This window comes from Bufo bufo, chromosome 4 (genome assembly GCF_905171765.1).
Source record: "Bufo bufo chromosome 4, aBufBuf1.1, whole genome shotgun sequence".
Taxonomy (NCBI): Eukaryota; Metazoa; Chordata; class Amphibia; order Anura; family Bufonidae; genus Bufo; species Bufo bufo.
This window is the reverse complement of record NC_053392.1, coordinates 104,242,088-104,258,262: the sequence shown is the minus strand read 5'-3', so window position 1 is coordinate 104,258,262 and position 16,175 is coordinate 104,242,088. Positions and strand designations below refer to the sequence as shown.

Sequence of the window (16,175 nt, the reverse complement as noted above, 5' to 3'; positions counted from 1 at the left end):
TAACATTTTTCCTCCATTTTTGCTTCTTATAAAGCGAAAAATATGGTAGATAAATCCTCAGCTCAAGGTAAAACAGGGCCTTTGTGTGCACTGCACTTCCCAGACCGTCTGTGGTTCCCCTGACCTGAACTGACTGCATCAGTATGTTTTATGATGAAGTCAATTCCTTTGTGATCGCTGGTTTATAGAACTGTACTAACATCATTGTGTGAGTACAGTACAACAGACCGGCGATCAGATAGGAACTGACTGTGTCATAAAACACTATGATGCCATCAGTTTGGGGGCTGCGGTTGGTCCGGGAAACATGGCGTGTGTGTAGGCCGCTTTTCCCGGACCAATCCACTGCACTAGAAGGAGCATGGAGGCTTTGCAGTATCAAATCACACTTTCTTTTACATCCTGTGCTCATAATTGTATTGTCTGAAAGGCAACCATAGTCTGATAATTACTGATAGGCAGCATTTGTGTAGTTCTAATTATCTTCTTCACCCTTTAGGGTGGTTTCAGCAATAACATAGGAAAAATCCTATGTTTTTTGTTGGGTGTCTGGTATTTTTTCATTAACTAAAAAAAACTACGGTACTATGTTTACTGAATGCTAAAAGCAGAATATACAGCACACTACAATGATTTTTAGTTCATGGTGGTTTTCTTAACTTTGGTCCATTTTTTGCTCCATGTAATTATTTTTTTAAAGTAGCATGCTCTAGTATGTATAGCATGTTTCAGTTTTCATTTAAAGGGGTTGTCCAAGTTATTGTTATTGATGACCTATCCTCAGGATAAGTCATCAATATCAGATCAGTGGGGGTCCGACACCTGGCACCTCCGCCAATCAGCTGGTTGAAGAGAAAGCTTGCATCATGCCAGCAAAGCCTTCCCTTCATTGTTTACCTGCTTGCCGTTGTAACCACAGCGGTGAGCAGGTGTAATTACACCTAAGCTGTCCCATTCATTTCTATGGGACGGCTCGTTCCTATACAAGTGTATAGGAACAAGCAGTCCCATTGAAGTGAATGGGATGGCTTCTTGTAGTTACACTTGCTCACCATTGCTGCTGCTGTGACAGCGAGCAGGTAACCAATGAAGAGAAGGCTGCACTGGCACGGCGCACACCTTCTCTTCAACCTACTGATTGTCGGAGGTGTCGGGTGTCAGACCCCTGCCGACCTGATATTGATGACCTATCCTGAGGAAAGGTCATCAATAAAATTAACTTGCACAACCCCTTTAAGCTTCTTAACTGGTGAGGAGTTTATCGAGCCCTAAACTCCAGAATTCTGGCTTCAAAAAGTCTCAAAATAAGGCTTTGAGACTTTTTGGGCTTACTTGTTCTAATCGGAACATAAAAAGAAAAAAGTCCAGCTCACCAAATATCCGTCGTGCAGCGGAAAAGCCGAGGCCAGCTCTATGTAGTAAACTTCAAAGAAAAAGACTTCCAGCACGTAGTGGATTAGAAAATTGCGTCTTCTTTATTCCACAAACAACATTGTGACCACGGTACAATGGACAAACCTCCCAGCACCTCCCGTCAGATCGACATGTTTCGAACCAGTCGGTTCTTACTCATGATCATGAGTAAGAACCGACCTGTTCAAAACATGTCGATCTGACGGGAGGTGCCAGGAGGTTTGTCCATTGTACCGTCGTCACAATGTTGTTTGTGGAATAAAGAAGACGCAATTTTCTAATCCACTACATGCTGGAAGTCTCTTTCTTTGAGGCTTACTTGTTCTACTCACTCCAGTTTTAAATAGTCTCAAAAATTGTCTAAATCTTACTCCAGTAAATCAGTGGTGTAGTAAGTGGAGTAACAGCTCAAGACAGAAGTGTTAGACTTAAAGATGCACTAAATGTATCAAACATTGTGTCATTTGATGAATGTGGCTCAAATCACAACAACACTTGGTAATTTTTCAAAGTTCTAAGCCTGTTTTCTGGCATAGAAAAGTTGCTAATTTTAGCACAAGTGCTGTTTTGTGCCACAATGTCTGACTTTTTGCAGCTTTACACATACCTGCCACTTTTAGATTTTTCACAAGAGGGCCTGGGTCTGAGTATATTACCGTCAAGTTTCACGCAGATTTATCACTGCATCTTTTGTAAAAAGTCGCAAAGTCACTCCAATAGGAGGGTGGAATACCCAAAGTGGAGTCACATTTTTAGACAAAAATGTAAGGTTCAAACATGCTTCAAATTTATCACCTTGGAACTTTTTATAAATTTGGTGCAAAGACTCAAGCAAAAATTGACTTTAAAGGTTCCTCTCATGATAAATCTCCTCATGTATATGAATGAAGTCTTAAAGAGGATTACTCACGACTAAGAACTTGAGGCATACCGTAGCTGGAGAACCTCTTCTTCCATTTGGCCACAGTAATATTTCCTGTAAATGCATGAACGTACAGTGCTAAGGTTACACAAAGACACATGTGAATCAAGTTCAAACTATTATTTCTAATAAGTGCCTTTATGATTTCACTATTGCACTGCCTCTTGGGCTACATTATTGAGGACACTGGTTCAGTACAAAATAGAAGATGGAAAAGACTGTGAGGTTAATGGACATTCAGTATGTTCTGTACTTACATACACACAATTCATAATTCAATAGAAGCTTTACAGAGATGTTAGTCTTTATTCTTTTCTGTATATTGTTCTTAAAAATAAAATGAATGCTCACCATTTTTAAAGAAAGAAAATACCAGTGAAAATTACTTACTCTATCATTTAAAGGCCAATTAATACAATTCCTTATATTGCATAGATACCTTTATGATTATGAATTCACCAGTAGGGTGTTTACTGTGTCTGTATACAATTTATATATTGAACTCAATAATAAGACAGTATGCAGTAAGCACCCTCTAGTGGTGGCTTCAGGCAGACAGAATTTTATTTTTTCAAAGGTTTTTTTCATCTGAGACATTGGTGGCATATCACTAGGATATACAATCAATGTTAGATAGGTGCAGGTCCCACCTCTAATGCCGCACCCATCTTCAGAACAGGGCTCCCAAAAACGAAGTAGGGTGCACCGCGCTATGAGAGTAAAATAGCTAAGCATGCTTACTCTGCTATCTTCCGAAGTTCCAAAGAAATTTATGGAAAGCACACCCTGCAAGCACAGCCACTGCTCCATACTCTTCTATGGGACTGTTTTGGTTTAGATAGCCCAGCCAATTCTTGGCTATTTTCAGCAGTCCCCTAGAAATGAATTCTCAGTACAGGGGTCCTTTACTGGAGGTAAGTGTGGTTCCCAGAGGTGGGACCTGCACCTATTTGACGTTGGTGGCATATCCTACTGATATGCCACCAATGTCTCAGATGAGACAACCCCTTTACCTTCATGTCTATGCAGTGGATTTGGAGGTCTATAAAACTGTTAGGGTATATATTAGGAGATTAGCACATTATATTGAGCTAAATATGACAGGGTATTGAAAGATGGACATGCGCTCCAAGGGAATAAAAAAATTTGTTTTTGAGATTTCAGCCAGATGTCTCTTCCCAGACAGCCAAGATAAGACTGAGCTGTAAACTGTCACATTGTATTAATATGTTTTTTATGCTGGATATAATATATTTGCATGTAAAGAGGAGGGGGACTTTATTCTCCCCTTTGCTATATGGAGTATAATTTTAAAGTCTATTAATATTTGCTTACATTTATTTTCCTAAGATCAGTTCTTTGGATGTCCTATTTTTTATTATTTTCAATGAAATTCTAAAGAGAATAAATAGCAGGAATATCTATTATCAGCAAGAAAGGGCAAATTCTCATTAGCACATACATTATTCACTTCAAAGGGTTACAGCTTTTAAGGACATAAAAGAGAGCAATCATGTCTATTGAAATAGTCTACACACTAAGATCAAGAGAAATGAATTGGATGGGTCAGCCATGATAATAATAATAAACCTGCATGTTTCTTCCTAGGTCATTAAAGCGATAGATGAAGGGTACCGCCTGCCTCCCCCCATGGACTGCCCTGTAGTGTTACATCAGCTCATGTTGGATTGCTGGCAGAAGTGTAGAAGTGACCGACCCAAGTTTGGTCAAATAGTTAATATTCTGGATAAATTCATACGCTCGCCGAGCACCTTGAATGAACTAGCGAACAGCTCAACCTGGTAAGTATTAAGAAGTTATTATTTATTCTTTTCCCATTGCTTATATAGCACCAGCCTTTTTCAGAGCACTGTACAGAGGTTGTCATTTTATTTTACATAGTTACATAATTAATACAGTTGAAAAAAATAAGTCCATCAAGTTCAACCAAGGGATAGGTGGGGATGCGAATCCCAGAAGGAAGTGAGACTCAGATTTCTACACATTTTCATAAGCATTAATGTCATTTGCTTTTAAGAATTCATCTAAACCCTTTAAAAAACTGTCCACTGTTCCTGCTGTGACCACAAAAGTCTATTCCACAGATTCATAGTTCTTACAGTAAAGAAGCTTTGACGCTTCTAGAGACTGACATTTTCTTTCTCCAGTCGGAGGCAGTGCCCCCTTGTCTTTTGAGGGCATTTTACATGGAACAGTTTTTCACTGTATTTATTGTATGGCCCATTTATATATTTGTATAGGCTAATCATGTCCCCCCTTAGACGTCTCTTCTCAAGACTAAATAAATGTAATTCTTTTAATCCTTCTTCATAACTAAGACCCTCCATGCCCCTTATCAGCTTAGTCGCTCTCCTCTGTACTTTTCCCAGCTGCAGAGCGTCCTTTCTATGGACTGGTGCCCAGAACTAAACTGTATATTCCAGATGAGGCCGCACCAATGCTTTGTAAAGTGGTAGTATAACATCCCTGCTCGTGAGTCCATGCCTTGTTTAATGCATGACAATATTCTGGTAGCCTTAGAAGCAGCTGATTGACGTTATATGCTGTAATTTAATCTACCATCCACAAGGACACCCAAGTCCTTCTCTATAAGTGACTCTCCCAGTGTTACATCACCTAGGACATATGGTGCATGGAGATCATTACTACCAAGATGCATAACTTTACATTTGTCTACATTGAACCTCATTTGCCAAGTTGATGCCCAATCACTCAGAGTGTTCAAGTCAGCTTGTAGTTTATGGACATCTTCCATAGACTGTACAGTTCTACACACTTAGTGTTATCTGCAAAAATAGAAATAGTGCTATTAATCTCATCCTCAATATCATTAATAAATAAATTAAATAATAAAGGGCCCAGCACTGAACCTTGGGGTACACCACTTATAGCCTGGGACCATTCTGAATAGGAATCATTGAGCACAACTCTCTGGGCACGGTCCTTCAGCCAGTTTTCAATCCAATTACAAACTATACTTTCCAAGCCAAGAGACCTTACTTTACTTATTAAGCGTCTATAAGAGACAGTATCAAAAGCCTTTGCAAAATCCAGAAACCCTACATCCACAGCCGCCCCTCTGTCCTGGCTACTACTCACCTCCTCATAAAAACAAATCAGGTTAGTCAGACAACTTCTGTCCTTGGTAAACCCATGTTTGTTATCACTTATAATATTATTTACAGTCACATACTCCTGTATATAGTCCCTTAAGAGTCCTTCAAACATTTTTCCCACAACAGAAGTTAAACTAACTGGTCTATAATTACCTGTGGAGGACATAGATCCTTTTTTGAATATGGGTACCACGTTTGCCTTGCGCCAATCACTTGGCACTGTACCAGTACCTAGAGAATCTTAAAAAAATTATAAACAGGGGCACAGCAATGACTGATCTGAGCTATTTAAGCACTCTTGGGTGTAATCCATCTGGACCTGGAGCCTTGTTCACATTTACCTTATTTAGCTTATCTTGGACCATATTTATAGTTAGCCAATTAAGTACTGTGATCAATGAGTAAGTGATCAATGACAGGGGTGTGATCAATGACAGGGGGGTAATCAATGACAGGGGGGTGATCAGGGAGTCTATATGGGGTGATCACCCCCCTGTCATTGATCACCCCCCTATAAGGCTCCATTCAGATGTCCGTATGTGTTTTGCGGATCCGATCCATCTATCAGTGGATCCGTAAAAATCATGCGGACGTCTGAATGGAGCTTTACAGGGGTGTGATCAATGACAGGGGGGTAATCAATGACAGGGGGGTGATCAGGGAGTCTATATGGGGTGATCACCACAGTCATTGATCACGCCCCTGTAAGGCTCCATTCAGACGTCCGTGTGCGTTTTGCGGATCCGATCCATCTATCAGTGGATCAGTAAAAATCATGCGGACATCTGAATGGAGCTTTACAGGGGTGTGATCAATGACAGGGGGGTGATGAGGGAGTCTATATGGGGTGATCACCACAGTCATTGATCACGCCCCTGTAAGGATCCATTCAGACGTTCGTATGCGTTTTGCGGATCCTATCCATCTATCAGTGGATCCGTAAAAATCATGCGGACGTCTGAATGGAGCTTTACAGGGGTGTGATCAATGACAGGGGGGTAATCAATGACAGGGGGGTGATCAGGGAGTCTATATGGGGTGATCACCACAGTCATTGATCACGCCCCTGTAAGGCTCCATTCAGACGTCCGTGTGCGTTTTGCGGATCCGATCCATCTATCAGTGGATCCGTAAAAATCATGCGGACGTCTGAATGGAGCTTTACAGGGGTGTGATCAATGACAGAGGGGTAATCAATGACAGGGGGGTGATCAGGGAGTCTATATGGGGTGATCACCACAGTCATTGATCACGCCCCTGTAAGGCTCCATTCAGACTTCCGTGTGCGTTTTGCGGATCCGATCCATCTATCAGTGGATCCGTAAAAATCATGCGGACGTCTGAATGGAGCTTTACAGGGGGTTATCAATGACAGGGGGGTAATCAATGACAGGGGGGTGATCAGGGAGTCTATATGGGGTGATCACCACAGTCATTGATCACGCCCCTGTAAGGCTCCATTCAGACGTCCGTGTGCGTTTTGCGGATCCGATCCATCTATCAGTGGATCCGTAAAAATCATGCGGACGTCTGAATGGAGCTTTACAGGGGTGTGATCAATGACAGGGGGGTAATCAATGACAGGGGGGTGATCAGGGAGTCTATATGGGGTGATCAGGGGCTAATAAGGGGTTAATAAGTGACAGGGGGGGTGTAGTGTAGTGTAGTGGTGTTTGGTGCTACTTTACTGAGCTACCTGTGTCCTCTGGTGGTCGATCCAAACAAAGGGGACCACCAGAGGACCAGGTAGCAGGTATATTAGACAGTTATCAAAACAGCGTCTAATATACCTGTTAGGGGTTAAAAAAAACACATCTCCAGCCTGCCAGCGAACGATCGCCGCTGGCAGGCTGGAGATCAACTCTCTTACCTTCCGTTCCTGTGACACAGGAAATCTCGGCTCACGCGAGATGACGCCAATTGGCGTTAGCGTAGCCTGGGGGAGCCGCCGCAATGACGCCTTTCGGCGTTACAGTTGCGGGAAGTGGTTAAATGCCCTTTTTTGTCTCTTATTGCCCTTTTTACAGTAGCTGTAAGCCATGGGGGGGGGGGGGTTAATTTTAGCCGTTTATACTAGTTACCTAAAGGAATATATTTTTCAGTGCAATTACTCAATGTAGATTTGAAGCCCTGCCCTCAACCCAAGGAAATTAGCCTTTTTCAAATTCAGTGTCTTTGCTCTGCCTGACAGAGTTTGCTTCTTATAGTTTAGGGGGAATATGATTATATTGTGGTCACTATTACCTAGTGTTTCTCAAACAGTAACATTACCAACAAGCTCTGCATCATTAGAAATAACCAGATCCAACAGAGCATCGCCCCTAGTGGGAGCTTCTACAAACTGGCCCATAAAATGGTCCTGCAGCAAGTTGAGAAATCTTCTCCCCTTTGCGGTTGAGGCAGAACTATGACCAAAATGTCTGGGAAGTTAAAATCTCTTATTATGACCATTGTACTAGCCCGATTTGGACCAATTGCATAGAAAGTAAACCTCTCAGTATATTTTTGAAGCGTAGGAGGAAACTAAAGTACAGTACTCACATGAAACATAGAGAACATCTACGTAAACTCCTTGCAGATATTGTGCTGGGCAGGATTTCAACCAAGTTCTATAAGGGAACAGTGCTAAACACTGAGCCTCCCTACCACTTCCTGCACAATAATGACTTAATTAGTTTCTTCTGTATGTTCTGAAACTCTATAGTTTAAGTTTGCACTGACTTAAAGGGAGTCTGTCAACACATTTTACCAGGGGTGGACTGGCTATAGACCCTACAGGGAAATTTCCCATTGAACTGATACCCAAGGGGTTACTCAAGCCCTCCTAAGGCCACTGGGTATGTAACGATTTGATGCTATCAACATTAATTAATGAATTCAACTGGATCACCATTACACATGGCTGCCCTTATGTTCACCCTCATAGGAAACAGGCCCCTAGACTTGAAGCCTATGAGGCAGTGTACAAATGGCACAGACATCTCAGGCCCGAGGCTAGAAGCTGCTTGCTTCCTGCAGTGCAAATGGTATGGCTGAACCCACCTACTTGTGTTGTTCCCACTTTCTGTCAATTTGGATGGGCCATTTTTAGTTTTATTCCCAGGGCTACATTAAGTCTTCCTCTGCTTTTGATCATGCTAAACTGTTGAAGGCACCAGTCCAGGTATGGGCTGTGAAGAGTAGAATAAACATACATTTGGTGGAGCTTTTCTCATCAAGAACAATGTAGAGTTTTATGCCAGCCACAATTACATTATGAAGGTTGTTTTGTATGATGATCCTTCTATGGTACCACTGCTGAATTTGTATTTTTCAATATTTTTATTATTATCGTACATTAATAAATGCCAATAAACTTAAATTCCATTTTTCCTTGTTTCATTTCCAGGCAAGACCCAAACATGCAGGAAGCATTTACAGTGACTAGTGTGGAAGAATGGCTAGAGGCTATCAAGATGACCCAGTATATAGAACACTTCACAATGGCCGGATACGTGACCCTAGATTCTGTCTTGTACCTTAGCAACAGGTGAAGCTTGTTATACTGTATGTCATTACCAATACTGCGCCTGTGTCTTAAAGGACATCTGTCAGCAGATTTGTACCTATGATACTGGCTGACCTGTTTCATGTGCACTTGGCAGCTGAAGGCATTTGTGTTGGTCCCATGTTCCTATGTGCCCACATTGCTGAGAAAAATGATGTTTTAATATATGCAAATGAGCCTTTAGGAGCAATGGGGGCGTTGCCAATACTCCTAGAGCCTCTACTCCCTCTCTACAACTGCTGCACCCTCTTGAGTTTGATTGACAGGACCAGTGTAAATGTAATCACACCTGTCTCTGTCTATTAAATTGGTGTGGACGTGGCAGTTGTAGAGAGAGGGCAACGCCCCCGTTGCTCCTAGAGGCTCATTTTCATATATTAAAACATAATTTTTCGCAGCAATGCGGGCACATATGAACATGGGACCAACACAGATGCCTTCAGCTGCCATGCGCATATGCAACAGGTCAGCCAGTTTCATAGGTACAAATCTACTGACAGATGCCCTTTAAAGAGCTTGTACATTGGATACATTTAAAAAAATTAAAACAAACTCAGAATGATGTAAAATATTAAGTAAACTAGACTCACCCTACTGATCCACTGCAGCTCCCGCTGCGATGCTTCCCCATCCCTCACTGGTCTCTACTTCTTGGTCCCTCTTGATACACAGTCAATGACCTCTCAGACAATCACTGGCTGAGGTGGCCACCACACTGACCAATGGTCGCTAAGGTGAACAAGACTTATTTTTATTATTTTACGCACTTCGGAAAAAAAATAATTAATTTCATTTTTTTTTAATTGGCTGGACAACCCCTTTAATCAAGTCCTAGGTCCATGACACATAACACATATTCTAATGTCTAAATATCTACACATTATGTAACCCAGTTTTAAAAGATTGTGTCCCTTTTAAATATTTTTATATTTGATCATTTCTGCATTTTGCCACTTAACATTATAGATGAATGTTCATTGCCGGCACCTCTTGTGCCCTGTATCATCTTGCTACCCATTACCTTTTTTATCTTCGCTGCACAATACATACACAGTTGAGTCATATTATTATGATCACCAGCTAATATACAGAGTAACTGGCTGCGTGGAGGAGGATTTATAGAGTGAACGCGATGATTGAGGTGCTCCCAGAGATGCTCAATTGGATTCAAGTCTGGAGAATTAGGGTTCCAAGGTAGTACTTGGAAATCTTGGTCATGCTCTTCCAAACATCGTTGGACTTTTCTAGCTGTGAGACATGTTGCATTGTCTTTCTGGAAGATACCATCTGTCCCAGGAAAGGAAATCAGTATGTATGGGCGTATGTGATCTGCAAGGATGGATTCATACCGAAATCAGTTGAGAGTGTCTTCCACATAGATGAGTGGTCCAGAGAAAGCCACATAAACCTTCCCCAGACCATAAAGCTGCCACCACCAGCTTATGTTCTTCCAGCAATTGTTGCAGGGTGTTTGTTCTCTTATGTTTCTTGCCGAACGTCCATCCGTTCGATGAAGAAGAAAAATGACTCATAGGAGAAGGCAACCCTTTGCCCATCAATGGAGGTCCAATTCCTATACTGCTGCGAAAATTGAAGCCTATTCTGCTGCAACTTTGTTAGCAAAGGTGCAGTAACCATCCATCTGCTTCAGAGTCCCTTACGCAGTAGGATTAGCTGAATTGTTGTTTTAGACACGTTTGGTAGCCCTCTGGTGCATTTTGGAGGTGAGCTGCTCCAGTGTAGCGTGTCTACCATATCGTAATATCGTAACTTCATAGCTGATGATAACCTCTCACATCATTGGCACGTGGTGCTCAGCAGTTTTCACGTCGCTTATTCACAATGGTGCCGTTTGTACAGTTCACAAACTGTGCAGTTTCATAAATACTGCCATTCTTGACCAGAAAGCTGATAATCATCCCTTTTAGCAACTGTGATAAACTGCCTCTTTTAACCATGACAGGCTTTCTGCACACATATCCCTTGTTTCTATCGCACATCCTACAGACCCACCAAGCCAGCTCACGACACATGGCTACACACTGCCGACTTTGAAAGTAATAATGTGACTCCGCTGTTTATGTAGGCATTAATAACATTGATAATGTATTTTCATGTGTTTTATTTTTCAGTGAACTCACCAAAATGGGCATCACGTTAGCAGGCCATCAGAAAAAAATCCTATCCAGCATACAGAACCTCCAGGCATTAGGAACGCATGTGCAAATCTAACGGCACCCTGGTGTTTAACACGTCCTGTAAAGGGATGTACTGTGCACTACCGGAGGCAGTATAATCTAAGCTGTGGATGTCACCGTTGACCTTCCAATAATACAACTACTGCAGGAAATGATACTCAATCTCAAGGTATATATATGGGAACAACGTCCGACTTTGGCCTACGGTGCCTTTGGATAGGTATTTTGGATGGAGAAATATCTATGAAAACTACAAGCAACATAACACAGTGTCAAAACTTTAGGCCGAGTGATTGTTGATGGTCAAATATAGTGGAAATTGTCTGTGTTAAAGGCAGTGGTTTCAAGTAACAATATTTTCTATGTTATGGAAAATGTTATTGGACTGATTATGATAGGGTCTCGATTTTTTCCCACAAGGGTGATGGCGAATGGATCCAATCTACGTGAATACTATGATGCTCCTTACAGATATTCCTGAGGGTATATACCGCCTAGGTCATAATTCTTCAGCAGGCAGATGACACAACTAAACCTCTTCATCCTCTGAACATCCTATCCATTCAACCTAATAGAAATTGTAGCCAATAATTCAACCTCTCTCTGCCAGAATGCTTTAGAATTGCATCTATCTTGGCGTCTTCCTCAATGAACAGTGCATAGATTCTGGTTTGTAGTCATCACGTCTGCTCTGTCCAACCGCATTGTCATGAAACCCAATAAAATCTATGTAGCATTTGTATTGCATTGATAGTCCATTCCTTTACTAGTAGAAAGGAACCACGGTGCACATGAAAAGAGGTCCTATCATCAATGCATTTTGCGTACGGTTGTGTTTGTCAAGTTGCAAGGATATCTCAGCTCTTCGCAAAGCCTTTGTGATTGATTGTCTAAGTTTCAGTGCTTCCATTTTCTACCCACGTCCATAGATGGGGAATTCGACAAATTTCAAACCCGGCTCGTGTCATAGAAAGGTTGCAGTTTTTATTTATTTATTTATTTGCCTTTGTGGCAAAGTTTTATTTTTCATAAACAAAAAAGTGCCAGGGTTTGTGCGTCCAGAAAAATGATAAAGTATTGTGTGACCAGCTGCAGCGACATTGTTTTGTTTGTGACTCCGTCCTGTCCATGGAAATGAAATTCGAATTTGTACATATATGTAGAGGAAGTCTGTAAAGCTAATACATTGTAGCACAGCTCTCCTTTGTTGTACACAATGTTGTGTTCATTTTGTGTGCCATAAGTAAGCGTTGTGTCCTCGATGACCTCCATGGAAGCGTCGATTGCAGGATACAACCTTTCCACCTAAATGCAGTAGATCAGAATCTGTCCCATGCTCCCCCACACCAACTGAAGAACTGTTAGCATCAAACCCAGAGCCAAAAAGTTCACCTAGTATCGAAAGAAAAAAACTTGTACAATACACACCTGTACCAATGTGGGATGTTTTATATATAAGTCTCTATATATTGTACATATGTATATATCTCTCTTTTGAATGTTAATAAAAGAACAATAATCAAAAGAACCATATACTGGAGGCCAAGATGGACTAGTTATTTACGTGATGACGATATGCACTGATAATATGAGTTGTCTTTGCTTGTTTTGTATGATTACTGTGAAAAAATGAAAATCAGAGATCATATAGTACATGACAGTCTCTTTCTAATAAAGCTAGAACCAGCCCTGTACCTCACATGGATCCAGATATCTCTGCAGTCACTGCTCTGCTAGATTTATATCAACCTTGCAGCTCAGGGTGTGTGTCCTTTCTGCTGCAGATTTCTCCCTGTCACAGCTCAGGAAGCAGTTGAAGGGTGTAACTGAGCATGTGCAACCATCTCAGTGAGGTGGACAGAGATATAAGAAAAAAAAACAGCAGGTGGCGCTCTACAGATACATTATTTATTACTTAGTAAAACATTTGTTATACTTTATATAAATTTATATAGAATTTTTTGATGACATGCAAGTAGAAAAGTATTCAGATCCAGGGGCTGGTTTGAAAATGGCAAAAATATTTTTCCTGTGACAACCCCTTTAAGGTGTCATTACACTTTAGCCAATAGCTTTTCCTCCTGACTCCTCCATGTGTTTTTGTTTGGGAAAGAGGAATATGCTGCTGTCAAATCCTCTAGCAGCAGCTTATCGAAGGATTGGGCACCCCCATACACATTACAAAGTTGGCTGGTTTCACCAAAAACTGTGAATTTGGTTGACTTATATCTAATGTGTATGACACCTTTGGACCTTCCCTGGCAATTTTGAATCTTGAATTTGTGAATGGGATCTGTCAAGATTAATTGCAAATTGAATCCATCCTATGCATCACGGCTGATGTAAATATTAAGGCCCTTTGATGGATAACCTCCGGCATTCCAGCTGTGGTGAAACTACGACTCCTAGCATGATCCATTCATTTCTATGGAGTTCTAAGAACAGCCAAGCAAGTGTGTATCTTGGAAGTTGTAGTTTTACCACAGCTGGAGTGCCGGAGGTTAGCCATCACAGGATTAAGCCGTGTTGGAAATGACATATATATACATTTTATCTAGTCCTTCCCTGTATAGTGGCCAATGTATCCTCTCCAGAGTATTGTGTCTATGGCTGCTGCAAATCATATATCTTAATGCTGTTAAAAGAGGCTCAGGCAAGATGACAGCTCCTGTAGTTTTCAATACAAAAATTGGCAGAAAAAAAACATAGGGGGACATTTGCCATTTTGCAGCAACATCTGCGACTTTTCCCCGCTCACGCCACTTTTCCAAAGTGCCGAGAAATGGGGTTGTAGAGTGGGTGGGGAAGCAGGCGGGCCAGCAGGCCCCGCTTATTTATCCTTTTCCACTTCAGTTTTTGGCGTTGGAAAATGCTTAAATCTACGCCAGCAAGAGAGCTGGTGTAGATTATGGCCTGCTAGAGGAAACACCAAACTTATGTAAATGCCTGCACCTCTACATAACTTTGGTGCTTCCTCCACCAGCACAGAGGGACTTAAGACCTGTGTGGAAAACGCCAGTCTTAATATATGTCCCCGATAGGTGATACATTTTCTTTAAAGCCATTTCACATGAGCCAAGGATTGGGGCAACCAAGTTTGTATGAAGGCTCTTTTCTGATAATTGTCCTGTGTAAAGGTGTCGCTGATCCCCTGAGGAACAAGATTGCATCCTTAATGCACATAAAATTATCATTTGCTGGCAGCACATTGCCCTGTGACAACAGGGATCTGCTAGCAGAACACAGTCAATCTGAATGGAGACGAATGACCTCAGTAGCAATACAGAGGGGATGATTGCTACAGGTAAATGCAGCCCTCCCCTCCACTCAACGATCAGGCAATGATCGGGGATCTATCTATCTAATCTATCTATCTATATATCTATCTATCTATTATCTATCTATTATCTATCTATTTCATATCTATCTATCTATCTATTTCATATCTATCTATCTATCTATCTATCTATCTATCTATCTATCTCATATCTATCTGTTATCTATCTATCTATCTATCTATCTATCTATCTATCTATCTGTTATCTATCTATCTAATCTACCGTATTTTGCGCCCTATAAGACGCACCGGCCCATAAGACGCACCTAGTTTTTGAGGAGGAAAATAAGAAAAAAAATTTTTAACCAAAAGGTGTGCTTTTGGTGGGTTTTGAACTAATGTTGGGTGTGGATGACACTATTATGGGGGATCTGTGGATGACACTTATGGAGGGGATCTGTGAATGACATTGTTATGGGGACATCTGTGGATGGCACTGTTATGGGGGCATCTGTGGATGACACTGCTATGGGGGGATCTGTGGATGACACTGTTATGGGGGCATCAGTGGATAGCACTGTTATGGGGGGGATCTGTGGATGACACTGCTATGGGGGGGATCTGTGGATGACACATATATAGCATCTTATGCTATATATGTGTCATCCACAGATTCCCCCCATAACAGTGTCTCTGTGTAAATAGTGAATGACCCCCATTACAGGGGGCGGTGGCCGGCAACTGTTATTGGAATGGCAGTGGGGCCGGTGCAGTCACTGTATTCTATTACACCGGGCCCGCTCACTGTAGTATTCATATGTAACCTGTAGGCATGGGAGCTTTGTTAAACTATAGAAATCCTCTGAAACAGTATCGCAATCCACGTAGTACTCACTCGAAACTCCCGTAGCAGGCAGGCCGGGTGGCAGCGTAACATCACTCACTACGTCATGCGCCTGCTCCTTCCACTTTATGAATGAAGCAGGCGGAGCAGGCGCGTGACGTAGTGAGTGATGTTACGCTGCCGCCCGACCTGCCTGCTACGGGAGTTTCGAGTGAGTACTATGTGGATTGCGATACTGCTTCAGAGGATTTCTACAGTTTAACAAAGCTCCCATGCCTACAGGTTACATATGAATACTACAGTGAGCGGAGCCCGGTGTAATAGAATACAGTGACTGCACCGGGCCCCGCTGCCATTCCAATAACAGTTGCCGGCCCCCAGCCCCTCCTCCCTCCCCGCTGATACATCTCCGGCGCGCTGTGCAGCATCGCGGCCGGCGATGTATCAGTGTTATATGGCAGCATTCGCTCCATAAGACGCACTGCCATTCCCCCCCCCACTTACGGTATCTCATATCTATCTATCTATCTATCTATCTATCTATTATCTATGTATCTATTTCATATCTATCTATCTATCTCTCTCATATTTATCTTTTTACGCACATCAATACACATGACGCTATGATCATTGTTCTGCGACAATTCAGTATAAATCTGGTGCCTTGATGAACATTTCCCATTAGTATTAGAATGGGCCTTATCTACGATCTGTTATCTTCTGTTTTCTTATTTTGTAAATGGAGATAAGAAAGATAAGGATATTTGAGAAAGAAGACAATGGAACTAAGTGCCATAGCGTGCAATGAATTTAAAGCAGTGGTGTCCAACCTGTGGC

General features: G+C 41.8%; 1 protein-coding gene across 1 annotated transcript in view; it reads left to right on the top strand.

Annotated features, from left to right (window-relative positions):
* LOC120997517 (ephrin type-A receptor 3-like) overlaps window positions 1–12,607 on the top strand; it is a 294,883-nt gene extending 282,276 nt beyond the window's left edge. The window contains exons 15-17 of the mRNA XM_040427598.1: window positions 3,944–4,137; window positions 8,861–9,001; window positions 11,152–12,607. Coding sequence (XP_040283532.1) covers window positions 3,944–4,137; window positions 8,861–9,001; window positions 11,152–11,251 — 435 coding nt within the window. The 3' untranslated portion in view covers window positions 11,252–12,607. The remainder of the gene's footprint in view (window positions 1–3,943; window positions 4,138–8,860; window positions 9,002–11,151) is intronic.
* Window positions 12,608–16,175: the final 3,568 nt, after the last annotated feature.